The sequence below is a fragment of the Vidua chalybeata genome, chromosome 17, assembly GCF_026979565.1.
Source record: "Vidua chalybeata isolate OUT-0048 chromosome 17, bVidCha1 merged haplotype, whole genome shotgun sequence".
Lineage (NCBI taxonomy): Eukaryota > Metazoa > Chordata > Aves > Passeriformes > Viduidae > Vidua > Vidua chalybeata.
Window position 1 is genome coordinate 10,425,274 of NC_071546.1, and position 13,952 is coordinate 10,439,225.

Consider the following 13,952-nt stretch of genomic DNA (forward strand, 5'->3'; position numbering starts at 1 on the left):
TGAGAAAAGCACAGCAGGAAATGCATGGCATAATAGAATTAAATGGCTGTAACATTTATTTTTCTGGCTTCGGAAATGGATGGTGTGCTTTGTCTCGGAGGAAATAATGCATTGATTGGTTTGTAACCACTCAATCACTCAAAACTAAAAATGAGATAAGAAATACCAAATGGATAGATATTTGTACAGGCAGATAAAGGAGCAGTAATCTAACATAAAATAAAGAAACTGTCTCTGATCTGAGTCTCTCTGTGCTGCAAACTCTTTGAGGCTTTACACCAAACAGAGCTTACGAGGAAGGCACAGACTGCTGAAATAATTACAAGTCCAGGAGCCACAAATGGCTCATTCTGCCTGGGTTCTGAAAAGCATGGTGTTTGTGACACCCACAAGACAGAAATCTTGGGCTTTTTGCTGATCAATGCCTGCATTAGGCCAAGCCCTGCATCCTTTGCTCATACCAATCCTTTCCCTGGTTGGCATCAGATTTCTGGCCTGAGCAGTAGCACTGCTTGGTCTGTGCAGTCAGGGAAACCTGACTTTAGCTGGCTGCTCAAGCTTTGAAGATGTGACACAGGACCCCCTACAGAACATACCTCATTAATAAAATCACCAATATCCCCTGGATGTGGGATTACTGGTCTTATAGGATACTGTGGTTCAGCACCAATAGGTCTTTCATCCACCCTTCTGACTCCAGGTGTCTTGTTCAGCACGTGATCCATGGTCTCTGGCTGCTGGAGCTGGCTTAAATCGTAATCCTGTGACAAATGGGAAGGCACAGTGTGAAACCCAGAGCTTTTCGTTCACATTACCTACTCACTCCATGTGCAAACAAGTCAAGGGCTCTAATTCTGTTTCAGCTGAAGTTTGATGGCAAATCTTATCCCTGGGTATGTAGCACCTCCATCTGAATTACAGATGAACCTGACCTCTGAGGAGCTCATAAAAATTACCTCCTAAGAGTGTATCTTATAAGTGAAATTAAGTATTTAAATACTTTCTGAGTATTTCACACAGTGTCTAAATATTTGGGATAAAACCTTGGCTTTTGTTTGCGTGTGCATAGGTGTACACATAATTTTTTTTGACAAAATACACAATATAATGTAGAGACACAGAGTTAGTAGACATATTATTGCAATTACATTTCTACAGAAGTAAAAACATTAAAATGTGTATTGCATTTATGCATGGAGACCTTTCAAAGTAATTATGTTCTTTTTGCTTGTTAAAAATCCCAACAGAATAGGTTTCTATCACGAAATGAGAACCAGGTAATATTTCATTAAAAATGTATTCATGTAGGTAATGGTGTTTTGCTGCTTATCCTTTGCTGTTATTTTTAACGAATCCTTCCTAAAATATTTAAGCCTACTGTGTAGTTGCCTGAAACCAGATACTTCAGCTACTTGGAATGCTTAGAACAGTGCTTTGTTCTACCAGGAAAACTATCCTTGTGCTCAAATGGGGATGATTGAATCTCCAGGAGCAATATTTATAAATAACTTGACAGCGACAGGAAAAAAAAGCAATGTTAATTGCAAGGATTCTTCTGTGGAGCAAGAACTTTTCAAGGTTTGGGTAAACTCCTGCCTCAGAGTTTTCCATGGCAGCTCTCACCGGGCTCACCTGCTCGCCACCGGGACCTCCACGGCAGGATGTGCTGGAGTGGTTTTGGGGGATCCCTAAGCACTGACCTGGAACCAGGCAGTCCAATTCAACGAGCAAAAATAAAGCCATTACACAATGTACAGTCACATAATCTGCATGAACATCATATTTGAGAGTGTCCTGGGCTCTTTACTCATGTTTGGTAGGAGTAAAAAACCGGTGACTTCAACATGAGTGACAAAACTTTGCTATTTTTAGCTGAGGAATTGGACACACAGCAGTGGAAAAGCACATCCCAGGAGTGCAGGCCAGGGAAGCTTTCATGCAATATCAGCACTGGTGTCTGTAGGAAGAGCCACTGCAGGAAAGCTGATGTGTTCAGGCTCAGGGCTCTGTCACCCAGCACAGCTTTGCCACCGCATGTGGTGAAAGACAAAATCCCCAAATCTCTTTAGAGATAATATTTCTCACAAACCATGTTCAGAAATTAAAAGAAATTAAAGGCACATTAGAGATGATTAAGGAAAGCCCACAGAAGATCAAGCAAGCCAAGGCAAGAGACTGCAGCCACAGCGCTGGGCAGGGCAGTAGCTACTGGCTGGTTTTATGAAGATCTCTGGTAAAATATACAATTTTAATGATTTAAGTAATAGAAATATGGTTTGAACATGAGTGTCAATGGAGTGATTTATACTCTTTCCCCAGGAACATGTCTAGGGGGTAGAAAAATCCCTGCGGCACTGGCCTCCTGGCTTCATCCTGCTTACACAGGAGGGTGTCCCAGCAATATCCTGAATGTCCTGGACCTGCAGTCCCTCCACCACACCAGGGAAGCCAATAAAGCTGCCTGGTCATAAATAAAGGAACGCAACCCTTTGCACGTATTTTACTAAAAATAATGTGGTTTCTGCTTTTTTTGGGAGTACAGATTGCACAGCTGCTCCTTGGCCACAGCTCGGGGGCTCTTCTCACCTGATCCTCCTCTCCACCTCCCTCTTCATCGTACTTGAGGATGTTGTCCCTGACGTCGTCCTCGGGGTCGATGAGGAGCTGCTTGGTGTGGCGCTCCTTCTCCCGGCGCTTCATCCACACCACGAAGAGCAGAACCATGGCTGCAATGGGGAGGAAGCTGGGTGAGCTGGGACCTCCTGCAGCAGGCCAGGCTGAGGGTGTCCTAACACATCACCTACCCTCACCCACTGCACAGAACCTCACTGGTTGCTGGCAGGAGGAATAAAATGTTAACCTATTGCATGGTCTAATTTTTAAAGGAGAGATCAGTGAGAGCTGTAAATACTGTGACAGATTCCCACTACAAACATTTCTTTAAGATCCATCACTGATGCTGATTGAGCTGATATTAATCAGGAGTAAAACACACAATCAAAGCAGAAGAAACCAGAAAGTGTGAAAAGTGCAGCTCTCTGAAAATATTTGATCTGAATGCTGAGTTTTCAGGATTAGATTTCCACCCTTTTATTCAGGGACGTAAAGATGAGGGGAAGAGAGCTGCAGAGAAGGAAGCAGGTGCAGATACCCAGCCTTTGTGCACAAGGGGCTGTTCCAGCAGTGTGGCACAGGTTCAGCTCGTTCAGGTCATGAGCCCTGACTGTGACAGTCTCTGCTGTTTCTGCAGTTGGCCAGGCAAGACTGATCTGGGGAGGATGCACAACACTGAGTCCTGTAATCCAATTTGGCCTCCCTCATATTCTTCTTTGGTCCATGAGGGAGGCTCTTTAGACTTCTGAGATCAGATTAGCCAGGACATTAGCACATGCATTTGGCCATCGACTTGGAAAGCAAATCTCAGATCATCTGAAATCCTTTCAGAGAGCAGGGCTAGCTTTGCAGAACGAGGGAGAACAAATCTGGTAGCACACAGCCAAGCTCCTCAGGCATCAGCATTTGCATGCCAGGCTTGGCTAGTCTCTCTGAGCACAGTAACAGGAAGAGATGAGCAATTCTTGAATCATGAGAAATTTTTCCCTTCTTAAACAACTTTACCCACAGGGAACACTGGCTCACTGCTCCACAACCTCACCCTTCCAAGGGACACCGGTGTCCCAGGGGCTGTGCACTCCCTGTGAATTACTGCATGCAAGATTATCTGGGAACTCAAGTCTCCACTGACATAAGGCAGCCAGATCTTGTCTTCTTCAAGAACGTGTTAATGCACTCGTTTTCATTCTCATACTCAGTAGCTGCAAATAATGCCCTGAAGAATGGAAGTTCAGTGTGGGCAGCTGCTGCAGTCACACCTCCCATTGCCTGCTCTCCCCTCCATTCTCCATGCAAGCCCCACACTGAGCTGCAGCGGTGGCAATTTGCAGAAGGGAGCAATGGATGGGCAGTGGAGGTGGGAACAAGTGTCCCAGGTTCATTTCACCTGGGTCAACCCTCAACTGTGCCAAACCAACGCAGCCAACATAAGCAAACTCAGGCACGGTGTGAGATCCCAAAGTTTGGGGTTTTTAGCTGAGACCAGACCCCGGGGACATGGATGGGCTGTCCAACTTGCAGGAGGAGGTGGTTAGGAGGATCCAAATTCTTCCTCCCAGCACCGAAGTGTTTATACCCAACAGGAATTCAGTGAAGTGAGTGAAGAGGACCAGACAGCTAATTACTGCCATTGTGTGCCAACTGGCACATCCCTGCCTGCCAGCTAACAGAATTGTTTTCAGATAGTTCAGCATTTCTTTAATGCTTATCCCAGATCTATTCAAGAAAGAAAAAAAGAAAAGGAAAGAAAACGTAACTCTCCTCTGTAATATAAAACCTCAGCTATTTAGCAGACTATTAAAGTCCTTTTTTCATTGTTCCTTTTCAAGTCTCTCACAACAAGATACCTGACTGGTCCACAAAGACAATATTATAATGGTTACTGGGGTTTATCTTTTTATTTCCCTTTTTTTTTCAAATGATGCTTTTTCATGCACTTATGGAAAAAAAGGTGCCATTAATGCCTTTACAGCTACCTTGGAAAGAAAACCACCTTCAAAGTGTCAATGGTGGATGTAGTGCACTCTCCTTCCTTTTATTCACTCTGCAGAATGGGAAGTGCTATTACTGCTGTTAGAACCATTTTCGCTCTGCATGTGGTTTTCCTTGAAATCTATTGTCTTCACCTTTCACAATTTTTTACTGCATTGCTCTTCTAAATGTGTTATTTGTGCAGCTAATACATCAGGTAGCAAGAAGAAGGAAAAAACCCCTTTGAGCAAAGGTAAAGGCATAAACTTCCTTCACAGGAGCAATCTTGGATCTGTCCCCTGTTTGTTCTTCCTTTTAAAGTCATCCAACTTTGACCTGCTGACTCTAAAATGGACAGATAGCACAAGAAAATCCCTCTTCTGCCTTTTTCTAGGCTATTGTTTAGAGGTCATGATATGAAACAGATAGAAAGGAGGCAAAACACTGGAAGGATGTAACTGTAAAACCGCTCATTGCAAATTACATTTTTCATCACTGATACAGTGCTTTGCAGCTCTCCAAGATAAAAAAAAAGTCAATTAGAATTACAATGAATGTAAAAATAAGCTTTTGTAATAAAACCCGTAATTTAAAATGGGATAATGTATCTGAAAATGGAAAGAGGAATCTCTTAAATCAAATGTCCTTCAGCTGAAGTTAATTTCAGTCAATAGGATTTTCAACTGTTTTAAATTGTATTTTAGCACTGGATTTATACAAGAGCAGCAAAAAGAAGACCTGTGTTTAATCACCTCTGTGGCTCCAGTGCAAACTTTGAGCCCAGAGGGAGCAGCAAACCTGCACAGCAAAAGGAGGTGAGGCTGATGAACGCCTTCATCTTCATCGGGGCATGCGACCGCGGTGCCCCGAACAACCACAGTGGCTGAAGGGAGCAGCCAAAACTGGGAATGTGGGGCAGGAACTGGGCACCGTGGCTGGGCACAGGGATGCTCCATCAGCTCAGCTGGGCTGGCACAGGAGCAGGGTGTGCACAAACACCCAGTTCCTTCCTCACTCTCCATCCAGCAGATCAATTACACACCAATACATTCCCAGCACCAGCCCAGGATGTGGAGGGATGTCCAGGGGTGACCCATTCTCCTACTGCACCATGTCATGTCCCCATTAGGTGACATTTGGAGCATATGTCACTCTGTCTGCTCTCTGTTAAAACGCACTGGGGGTAAATATTAAATGTGATTTAGCACCATAACTCCCATTAGCTTTAATGAGAGTCCCATGGATTCATCCTGTGTTTCTTGATTAATATTTTCCTCATTGTTCATTTCAGCGCTTGTTTTTATCCATTCCTACTGTGCCAACTCCTGCTTGAAGTTATAATGATATAATTTTTACTTTTTAAGTGGGCACACACATGGTTATTGGTAATGCTCATGGAAGCTCGGGACTGACAGCACTCCTGGGCAAAAGGGATAGTTTTGCCTTGAGGAAAGGGATGGCCAGTCCTTCTCTGTGATGTATCCCCAATCCTCCATAACTTCTGAGAAACTGGGAATCCTTCCTCTAAAAACACACATAATCCCACCCCCCCCAGTCTGAGGTAATTTTAAAAGCAATGGGAATAACTACCATTCTTCTTTTCCTTGGAACAACCAGAAAAACACAGTTATGCACTGGCTCTGCAAGGGAGTAGCCAGACTCTCTTAACCAGTGTATCTGGTACTGGGAACCAGTATATCCACAGCCAGCCTGACATGAGAGCTGGAGGAGAATCTGACAGAGAAATTTGGAAGAGGCCTTCAACCTCTTCCTGCAAAATGTGGACGATCCTATCACACTCACTACTTACAAGTTGTTGTCAGGTGTAATAATGTTTGCAAAGCTACTGCAAGTCTTAGAAAGACAGGTCTGACACAGGCAGAGCTCATTTTGCTGATGCTGCAGGAAAGGAGGTTTGAATGCAGATGTGTGAACCACCTCCACAGCCCAAGCTCAGGGACCTGCTCTCTGCACGGACCTTGAAAAATACAAGCTATAGGAAAGAACAACAGAGAAACAAGAAGGAGGGTAGATTTAGAGCAGATTTTGGGAAGAAATTCTTTACTGTGAGGGTGTGGCACAGGGTGCCCAGAGAAGCTGTGGCTGTCCCATCCCTGGAAGTGCCCACGGCCAGGTTGGATGGGGCTTGGAGCAGCAACCTGGGATAGTGGAAGGTGTCCCTGCCTGTGACAGGAGGGTTGAAACAAGATGACATTTAAGGTCCCTTCCAACCCAAGGCAGTCTGTAGTTTTAGGCCAGGCCCTGTGGTACTCACTCAGTAAGATGATGATGCAGATCAGGATGGCAATGATGGCCCCTGTGCCCAGCCCTGCAGCAGCCACGGCCCCGATGGTGGTGCAGTCGCCGTTCTCGTCACACGGGCACACCTTCACTTTGATGACAGAGGTGTTGTACAAGGGGGGGTTTCCTGAGTCTGTCACGATGATGGGCACATCGTACACGCCTGCTTCCAGGTACATGATCCGCAAACTGAGCTGGGCATAGTCCCCTGGAGACCAAGACAGACAGACAGACAGATGACAGACATTGGTAGAGCCTTGCAGCCACACTTGTGCAGGCTTCTCTGCTAGAGCCCTCTTCTGAGCCCTGCAGAAGAAGTTAGCAACAACACATCTGGGCAGGACAGCTTCAGACCTCTGCCCCAACAGTCTGGCCAACAAGCAGCCTGTGCTTTGTGAAGTACTGTGTGCTCTCACTGCTGCACTCAACTACCTGCATGCCATTTGCAAATCCACGTGCACGTGTTCAAAACGGCATCAAACACAAATAGGAACACATGGATAATGCTTCCTGAGGCTGGGCTGCCCCTGGCCACTTGTGCAGGTTCTGTACTCAGCTACCCTTCCCCCTGAGGATTTTGGGGACTCATTGATGACAGGCACAGCCAGGTAATCCCGTTGTGACTGAGGGCACGAGCTGTTGCCCCTGGTCTCTGCCAGACCTCAGCAAGAGGGACCAGCATTGAAGCCAAAACCAGCCCACAACTCCACGCTATTTTCCATCCTCTGCTGAAACTGCCAATAAGAAGAGCAATTAGGGCCATTTGTGGTTGCACACTGCAATATAAAAATCCTTCACATACTGGTAATCTTCACACTTACCTAGCCCTCCTGGTTCCATGGTAAATTAAAAGGCCGCCTTTATGCAATTATGGTCAGAGAAATGAACATTGATCCTGATTGTGGCTTATGACAATTACACTGGAGGAACATAAGGAAGACTGATAATAGCTTTTTTCCTCTTGGCCATTATGGATGATTTATACTCTGTTCACTACTGATAACTGTTCATAATTATGAACTGCATTAAAAAAAGCCAAGTGCCAAGGCTCCTAAGAGTTATGCTGCAGGTCTGATACAAATCACTTCTGATTAACTATCTTGTCTATAATGTCAGCCGTAATGTGCTTTAAAAAATAAAAATCGGATTAAAAAAGTGGGAAAGTTTTGAAGTTGGAAGCCATACGTGCGGCTCATTAGTGAACCAGAGCCCAAATGTGCTCAGGATTGCCTGCCCCATTTACCATTGAGCCGTGTGATGGTCCAGTTCTTCCTCACTGCAGATGGCACACTTGGCAGCTCGAAGACGAAGGGCCCCACGTTTGGATCGATGTCAGCGTCCGCGGCCGTGATGTTGATGACATTGAGGTTTGGCTTCTCACAGATCTGCGCCTCCTTTGGCAGCAGCTCCGGGGCGTTGTCGTTGATGTCGATCAGGTAGATCTGCAGAGTGCCGGTGCCGCTGGCAGGGGGAATTCCTGCACGGGACACAGGGACCTGTGAGCACCACCTGGGAAGCAGCGGGATTGGCAACACCACGGACCAGCCCCCCTCTGCCTTACAGTTCCAATAAACCAGGATTTTCACCTTCCCTCCCTGGACCTTATTAGGGACATACTGCACTTTCATGGTCCCTTGCTTTACGCGGTATAAAACTTCCCCAAGCCTCCTAATGTTGCTGTTTTTTACTCCTGCAGAACAGGAGGTTAAGTTCTGCAGATCTGTAGCCTGCAGCAATGCCCCTAGTCAAACTAAAACTGCAAGCAGGTGATGCCAAGCTGCTCCTGCAAATCTTGGTAATGGCTGTTTTGAAGAAGAAAAACCATTAGAAAGAGAGCTGACAAGAGGAAGAACAGGGCTTGGAGGGGAGAAAAACCTACACAGTGTAACCCATTGGTCAGCATTTACTGTAGCACTTGCTGGCCAGTTTTCAGCTTTGCAGATCTGCTTCAAAGAAAGCCCAACTCCCCAGCACATCCCACATCCAGCCCTAGCTTTAGTGGTGAGAGATCCCTGCTTGAAGCCCACAGTATGAGCCATCACTAGACCTGCTGGGTGATGCCACCAGCAATAGTTTTATGTCCCAATACACAATTCCCCATCCCCTCCACGTCTGTCCCAACCAGCAGGGATGTCACAGCACAGCAGTCCTGGTCCTCCACCCCTTCTTGAAGGAGAGCCACATTTGTCAGACTAATGACTACTCACACAAAGTAGTATCTGCCCTGGCAGGAGAGAAGAGCCTTCCCAGAAATGGCACAGTGTTTTTCATTTCTCTCCCCACACATTTAGCTCTGTCTTGGCTTGCCCTCTGCCTGCCTCTCTCATTCGGCAGCATGGCTTCAGCAATTCTTTTTAAAGTTTGTATTTAGGAAGAGCACTGGCCCTTCCTCCCAGTGCTAGATACAAAGCCATACAAAACACTTCCACATCAGGCTTCTGCTTCCACAGACCTTCCTTCCTACATTCCTTTCTCCATGTCTCAAGGGAGCCTCAAAGATTCTGAAGGAGCCCTGGAAATCCTTTTTTCATGGTTCCCACATAAGCTCTTCAATCATGGACTCTCATCCTTTCATCTTGTAAGCATGGAGTAGGTCTCCCTCTAAAACAATGTCTTTTGATCAGCTTTGAAAGCTGCTGGAGAGGCAGACAGCCCACCAGGATACCAGGGCTGGACATGAAAACTGACTTTTGGGACCAAGCAAAGTGATTTTACTGCTTTCACATTACCCAGAGTATCTTCTGGGATAAAAGCACTGTAACCTCTGAGACAGACTGAACACAAACCCTCAGCCCTGAGAGGCACTAACTGGCACGTGGCTGAAATAACCTGCAATTGCTGCACCTACAAATGCACTTTTGTTGGGCCATTGAGTATTGTTGGGATCCGAGTCCTGGTATTCTTGTTTCTTTGTGTCCTGAGTGCAGTTCTAGGGCAGTTTTAGGAGAAATGAAAAGTAAACAATTCTTTAAATGGCCAAGTCCTACAAATTTCACGTTATTTCAGCTGTCTTATATGGGGAGAGCAAGGACATAGAGCAGGTACTGATGTGCAATGAAGGATCCTTGGACTTCATCCTCAGAGATGAGAACTAAAATAGCACCACTGATTCCAGTGGAGAAACTGGTTTGATCCCTGAAATTAAGACTGATATATTAATAACAAAAGGAAGAAGACAATACAACTTCTGCATCTACATTTAACTGTTGAATTCTCCATCACTGCCTTTTTCACAAGGCCAGTGTCTGCATTCCCATAGCAAGGTATAAGCCCAGGTTTTCAAGCTCAACTCTTTGTTTCATGAAACCTGCTGGAATATGACACATTTAAGCTCTCAGCTTCCCTGGGAGATTGGCTGAAATTGGCTGAAGGGTTCAAACACTGACAGGCTCCACTCTTGTGTAGACACAAGTGTGATCCAAGGGACTCTCTCCTCAGAAACCAGGTCAAAACCATGCTGTTGATTAGGACTCCCTTTTTGCCCTCTTTACATTGCAGCCAAGACTTTTCTTAAAGACAGGATCTCTACACCGGAGCCCAGGGAGAGAAAGAGAGCACGTCCAAGGAGTACTGGCTAAACTTCTTTTTTATCATGTACTGAGGACAGCAAAAAGAACTTCAAGGAAAGAAGATGCTGCTGCTTCTTCAAGAAAGAGAGAAAAATCCCCAGCAAAACCCTTGACCCAAAGCTTTTCTTTGATGCTGGAGAACCTGGAACTTGGGAGCAATGTGGTAAGAGTCTATTAGCCTAGATGAAACTTTAGCTGTTATTCTAAGCACCCTAGACAGAATTTTAAATAAGGTGTTGCTTTATGTGCATTTTAATGGCTGCAATATACCAGTGATAGATTAATTTTTCAGAATAAAGAGATTTATCTAGGCCCTCACTTTCTGAGCTGCTGAATGATGGATGTGGAGGCGCTGATGCACTGCTGCATCAGCACCACAGCCAGGAAAAGGAGTTAACTCCACATCACGTTGCACCAAGTGCCTGAATTTGCAAGGTCACATGGTGAGGATTAGGTTGATAGGTTCAAACTCTACCACTGCATCTGGGAACAGCCTTGGACTACTCATTTGACCTGTTTTGCCCTGTGGTTTTCCAGACGAACACCACTAGACCCATTTGAGAATATTTTGAATTTCCCTGTCCTGGTTGCCTTCATGCAGAGGAAGCTCAGGATGGGGCTGTGGCGTGAGTCCTACCATTCATGGTGCAAAGAAGGGGCAAAATGCACTTCTTGGTACAGCTCCTCAGCACTGAAACTCTTCCATGAGTTTCCCTCACCCCTGTGACCTGGGATGCAATGACTGAAGTGATGCATGGAACCGCAGAGGGAGGAAGCTTTCATTAGCCCTGGAACCACCACCCAATCTGCTCATAATGACCATGGCACCTCCAGCCCGAGGGATCACACAAACACTGCCCTGAGAGCACCTGCAGAGTATGAGCAATATATTTAGGTGCTCACAGCCAAGCCTAGACTGAGCTATGCTGCTGAAGCAGGGCTCTGGTTTGAGTGCTCAGCACCCTGCAGCGGGAAATGAGGGCGGGTGAGGGGGAGGAAGGCCTTCTCCTTGTCCTGGGAAACTCCTGAACCTTTTCCAGATGGAGGAACTGAGGAATGAAATACCAGCATGGCCACATTTGGGTGTGGTTATCAAAACTCATCAGTTCCTCCTAACCAGGATTAGGAAGAGAAAAGCAGCCAGTGGCGCTGGGCCGCTTGCCCTTGAGCAAGGCCAGCGCAGAAGTTCTCAGCGCTGACTGGACCAAAACCACCGAGTGATCTTCTAAGAGAAGAGCAAACAGAACTTCTCCAGGAGATCTGACTGGCCTGAGTGGCTTTGGTAAAAAGCACAGCAACACCCAGATGATCTGATGATGGCTGTGCATTTCAGGAAGGCGGTGGCCAGAAAGAGCCCAGCTCCAGTGACAGACACACCTTTTATGAAAGTCCCCACGGTTCAACAGATGGGCTTATTTTTAACACCCTCCTGCCATCCCATAAAATTATTTCTGGTTTCCTGATGGAAGGCTTGCTGAATGCTCTGATCAGTGCCTTTGGGAGGATTACCAGGACCTGTGTGCTCGGCAGCCCCTGGAGAGCACATCCCTTTGACACTTTTTTAAGTTCAGGCTACACCGCTACACTGAACTCCCCAAATCAATTTTCCATTTGTCCTCCCTTTCCCTTAATAACACTCTCCATATACTGTGCACATTTAATTTACTCCAGCAATTTCCCGTCCCACTTTCACATTTTTGACCATAAAAACCTTGGAAAAAGATAACTTATACTGACAACTCTGTCAGGGCATCATTTCTCTTAATGCATCACATTAGAGCCTTATTGAAGCATGAACAATGTGAAGCCTGGGCTCACCGTTGTCAGCCGCCAGGAATGTGGCCTCGTAGACATTATTCTTAATGTAGTCTGACTCTCGATCAAGGACAGCAGCAGTAGTGATCTGACCATTTGTGGCATTAATGTTCAGCCAGTTTGCAGGATCTGACAGCTTAGAGTATCTACAGAGAAAGGAAATAAATACATGGCAGTCTTTTCACTGACATATCCTTAATATTGCTTGAAATACGTTTTTCTGGACTCCTGACCTGTGATTCAAAGGACCTTTGGATAACTGGTTTTGTTGACAAACACAATGCTAATTGAGTATCCGGTTTTTGACCTTTACAATTATTCAATTTTTCAATTACTTTCGTTTTAAAGGTTCTGCTTTCCACTAAGTGCCACTTACATGCCGGTTTCCTGCTGCTAGCAGAGGACATTTCCTGAGGTTTCTGCAGCTGAGCAGAAACAGGGTCTGCAACGACCACTGCATTCATATACCTGGATTAGAGGATGGATTCCTGCTTTTTTCCTGCTCCTGACCTTGCCCTTCTGAAACAGGTTTTTAAAGTCAAAGATATTCCTGTTTTCTGCCCACCACTAATAAACAAAAGTTTGGGAATACCACACCATCAGAGTCACCTCCCAGCTACTCAGTCAATTCACAGCTGTTGTCTATTCATGTCCCATGAAACCAGCTGAGAACACGGGGTTTTTTTTTGGGCACACTTTTCCCTTGTTCTCCAGATCAGTGTGTTCAGTTCATCCTTCTTACTCGCTTGTTTTCTGCCTCCCAATTTTGTACTGTTTGAAGTGAGATGGACCATAACTATCCAACTGGAAGCTAATAAATGGCCAGACTATAAATTACTGAAATAAGCAAAGAGAAGCTGAGCTTATTTAATGGACTATCAGACCTGCTGATAGTTTTATATAATTTGTCATTAGATATGCAGGTGAGAGCATTACTGGCTTCTGGTGAATATCCCTTTCCAGAACTGGGCTGTTTGAAGCAGAAACTCAAAGGGAAACTTGAGCTGAGTCAATCCATGTGAAGAGAAAAGCAACACACAGCTGCACAAACTCCTGCCAAAGGAAAGAATTACATTTCATGGAGCTAGACTCTTTGGGATGTTTTCATTTCAGTATCACTGCTGTGAGGCTCCTGCCCTTTCTCTGCTAAATGACCAGGAATCCAGTTTCAAAGCTGGCTTTGTGAATGTGTCTGTGGCTAATGAGGATAACCTGAGGTGTGACACTGCCCATGCCAAGCTGTGCATTACTGGAGATGCTCCTGCTTCCTCATCTTCTATTTGTAAAAACTCTATTTCATCAAAGACTATTTAGAGACTGAAATTTGTATGCAAGGCTCTAGCAGCTGGATCAGCTCTGCAAAGTGCTTATCATGGATCTGTAGGTTTAGCCCTTTGGGTATCTTTTTTCCTAACTCACCAATGCCAACTGGGAAGTAAAATATAAAATATCTTTTTTACATCTCACAAAGACAGGACCCCAAAACCACGCCACTGCTTCTTGCAAAGCCTGGGCATTGACTGTCCTGATGCAAAGGGAGAGAGATTGTACTGGGGTTTGGAAATGAGGTGCTGGTGGATGCACAAAATACATGTCCTGGAAGCCCTAGAAAGAAACAACTCAAGTAACTGGCTGTTCATACTCACAGGAAGCCTTAGCAGACCCTACACATGCCCTGTGCAA

General features: G+C 45.4%; 1 protein-coding gene across 1 annotated transcript in view; it reads right to left on the reverse strand.

The window, feature by feature from the left end:
• CDH4 (cadherin 4) overlaps positions 1 to 13,952 on the reverse strand; it is a 419,012-nt gene that overhangs the window by 1,719 nt on the left and 403,341 nt on the right. The window contains exons 11-15 of the mRNA XM_053958581.1: positions 12,273 to 12,415; positions 8,129 to 8,362; positions 6,860 to 7,093; positions 2,587 to 2,726; positions 597 to 761 (exon numbers count right to left, since the gene is read on the reverse strand). Of these exons, the coding sequence (XP_053814556.1) occupies positions 597 to 761; positions 2,587 to 2,726; positions 6,860 to 7,093; positions 8,129 to 8,362; positions 12,273 to 12,415 (916 nt within the window). The remainder of the gene's footprint in view (positions 1 to 596; positions 762 to 2,586; positions 2,727 to 6,859; positions 7,094 to 8,128; positions 8,363 to 12,272; positions 12,416 to 13,952) is intronic.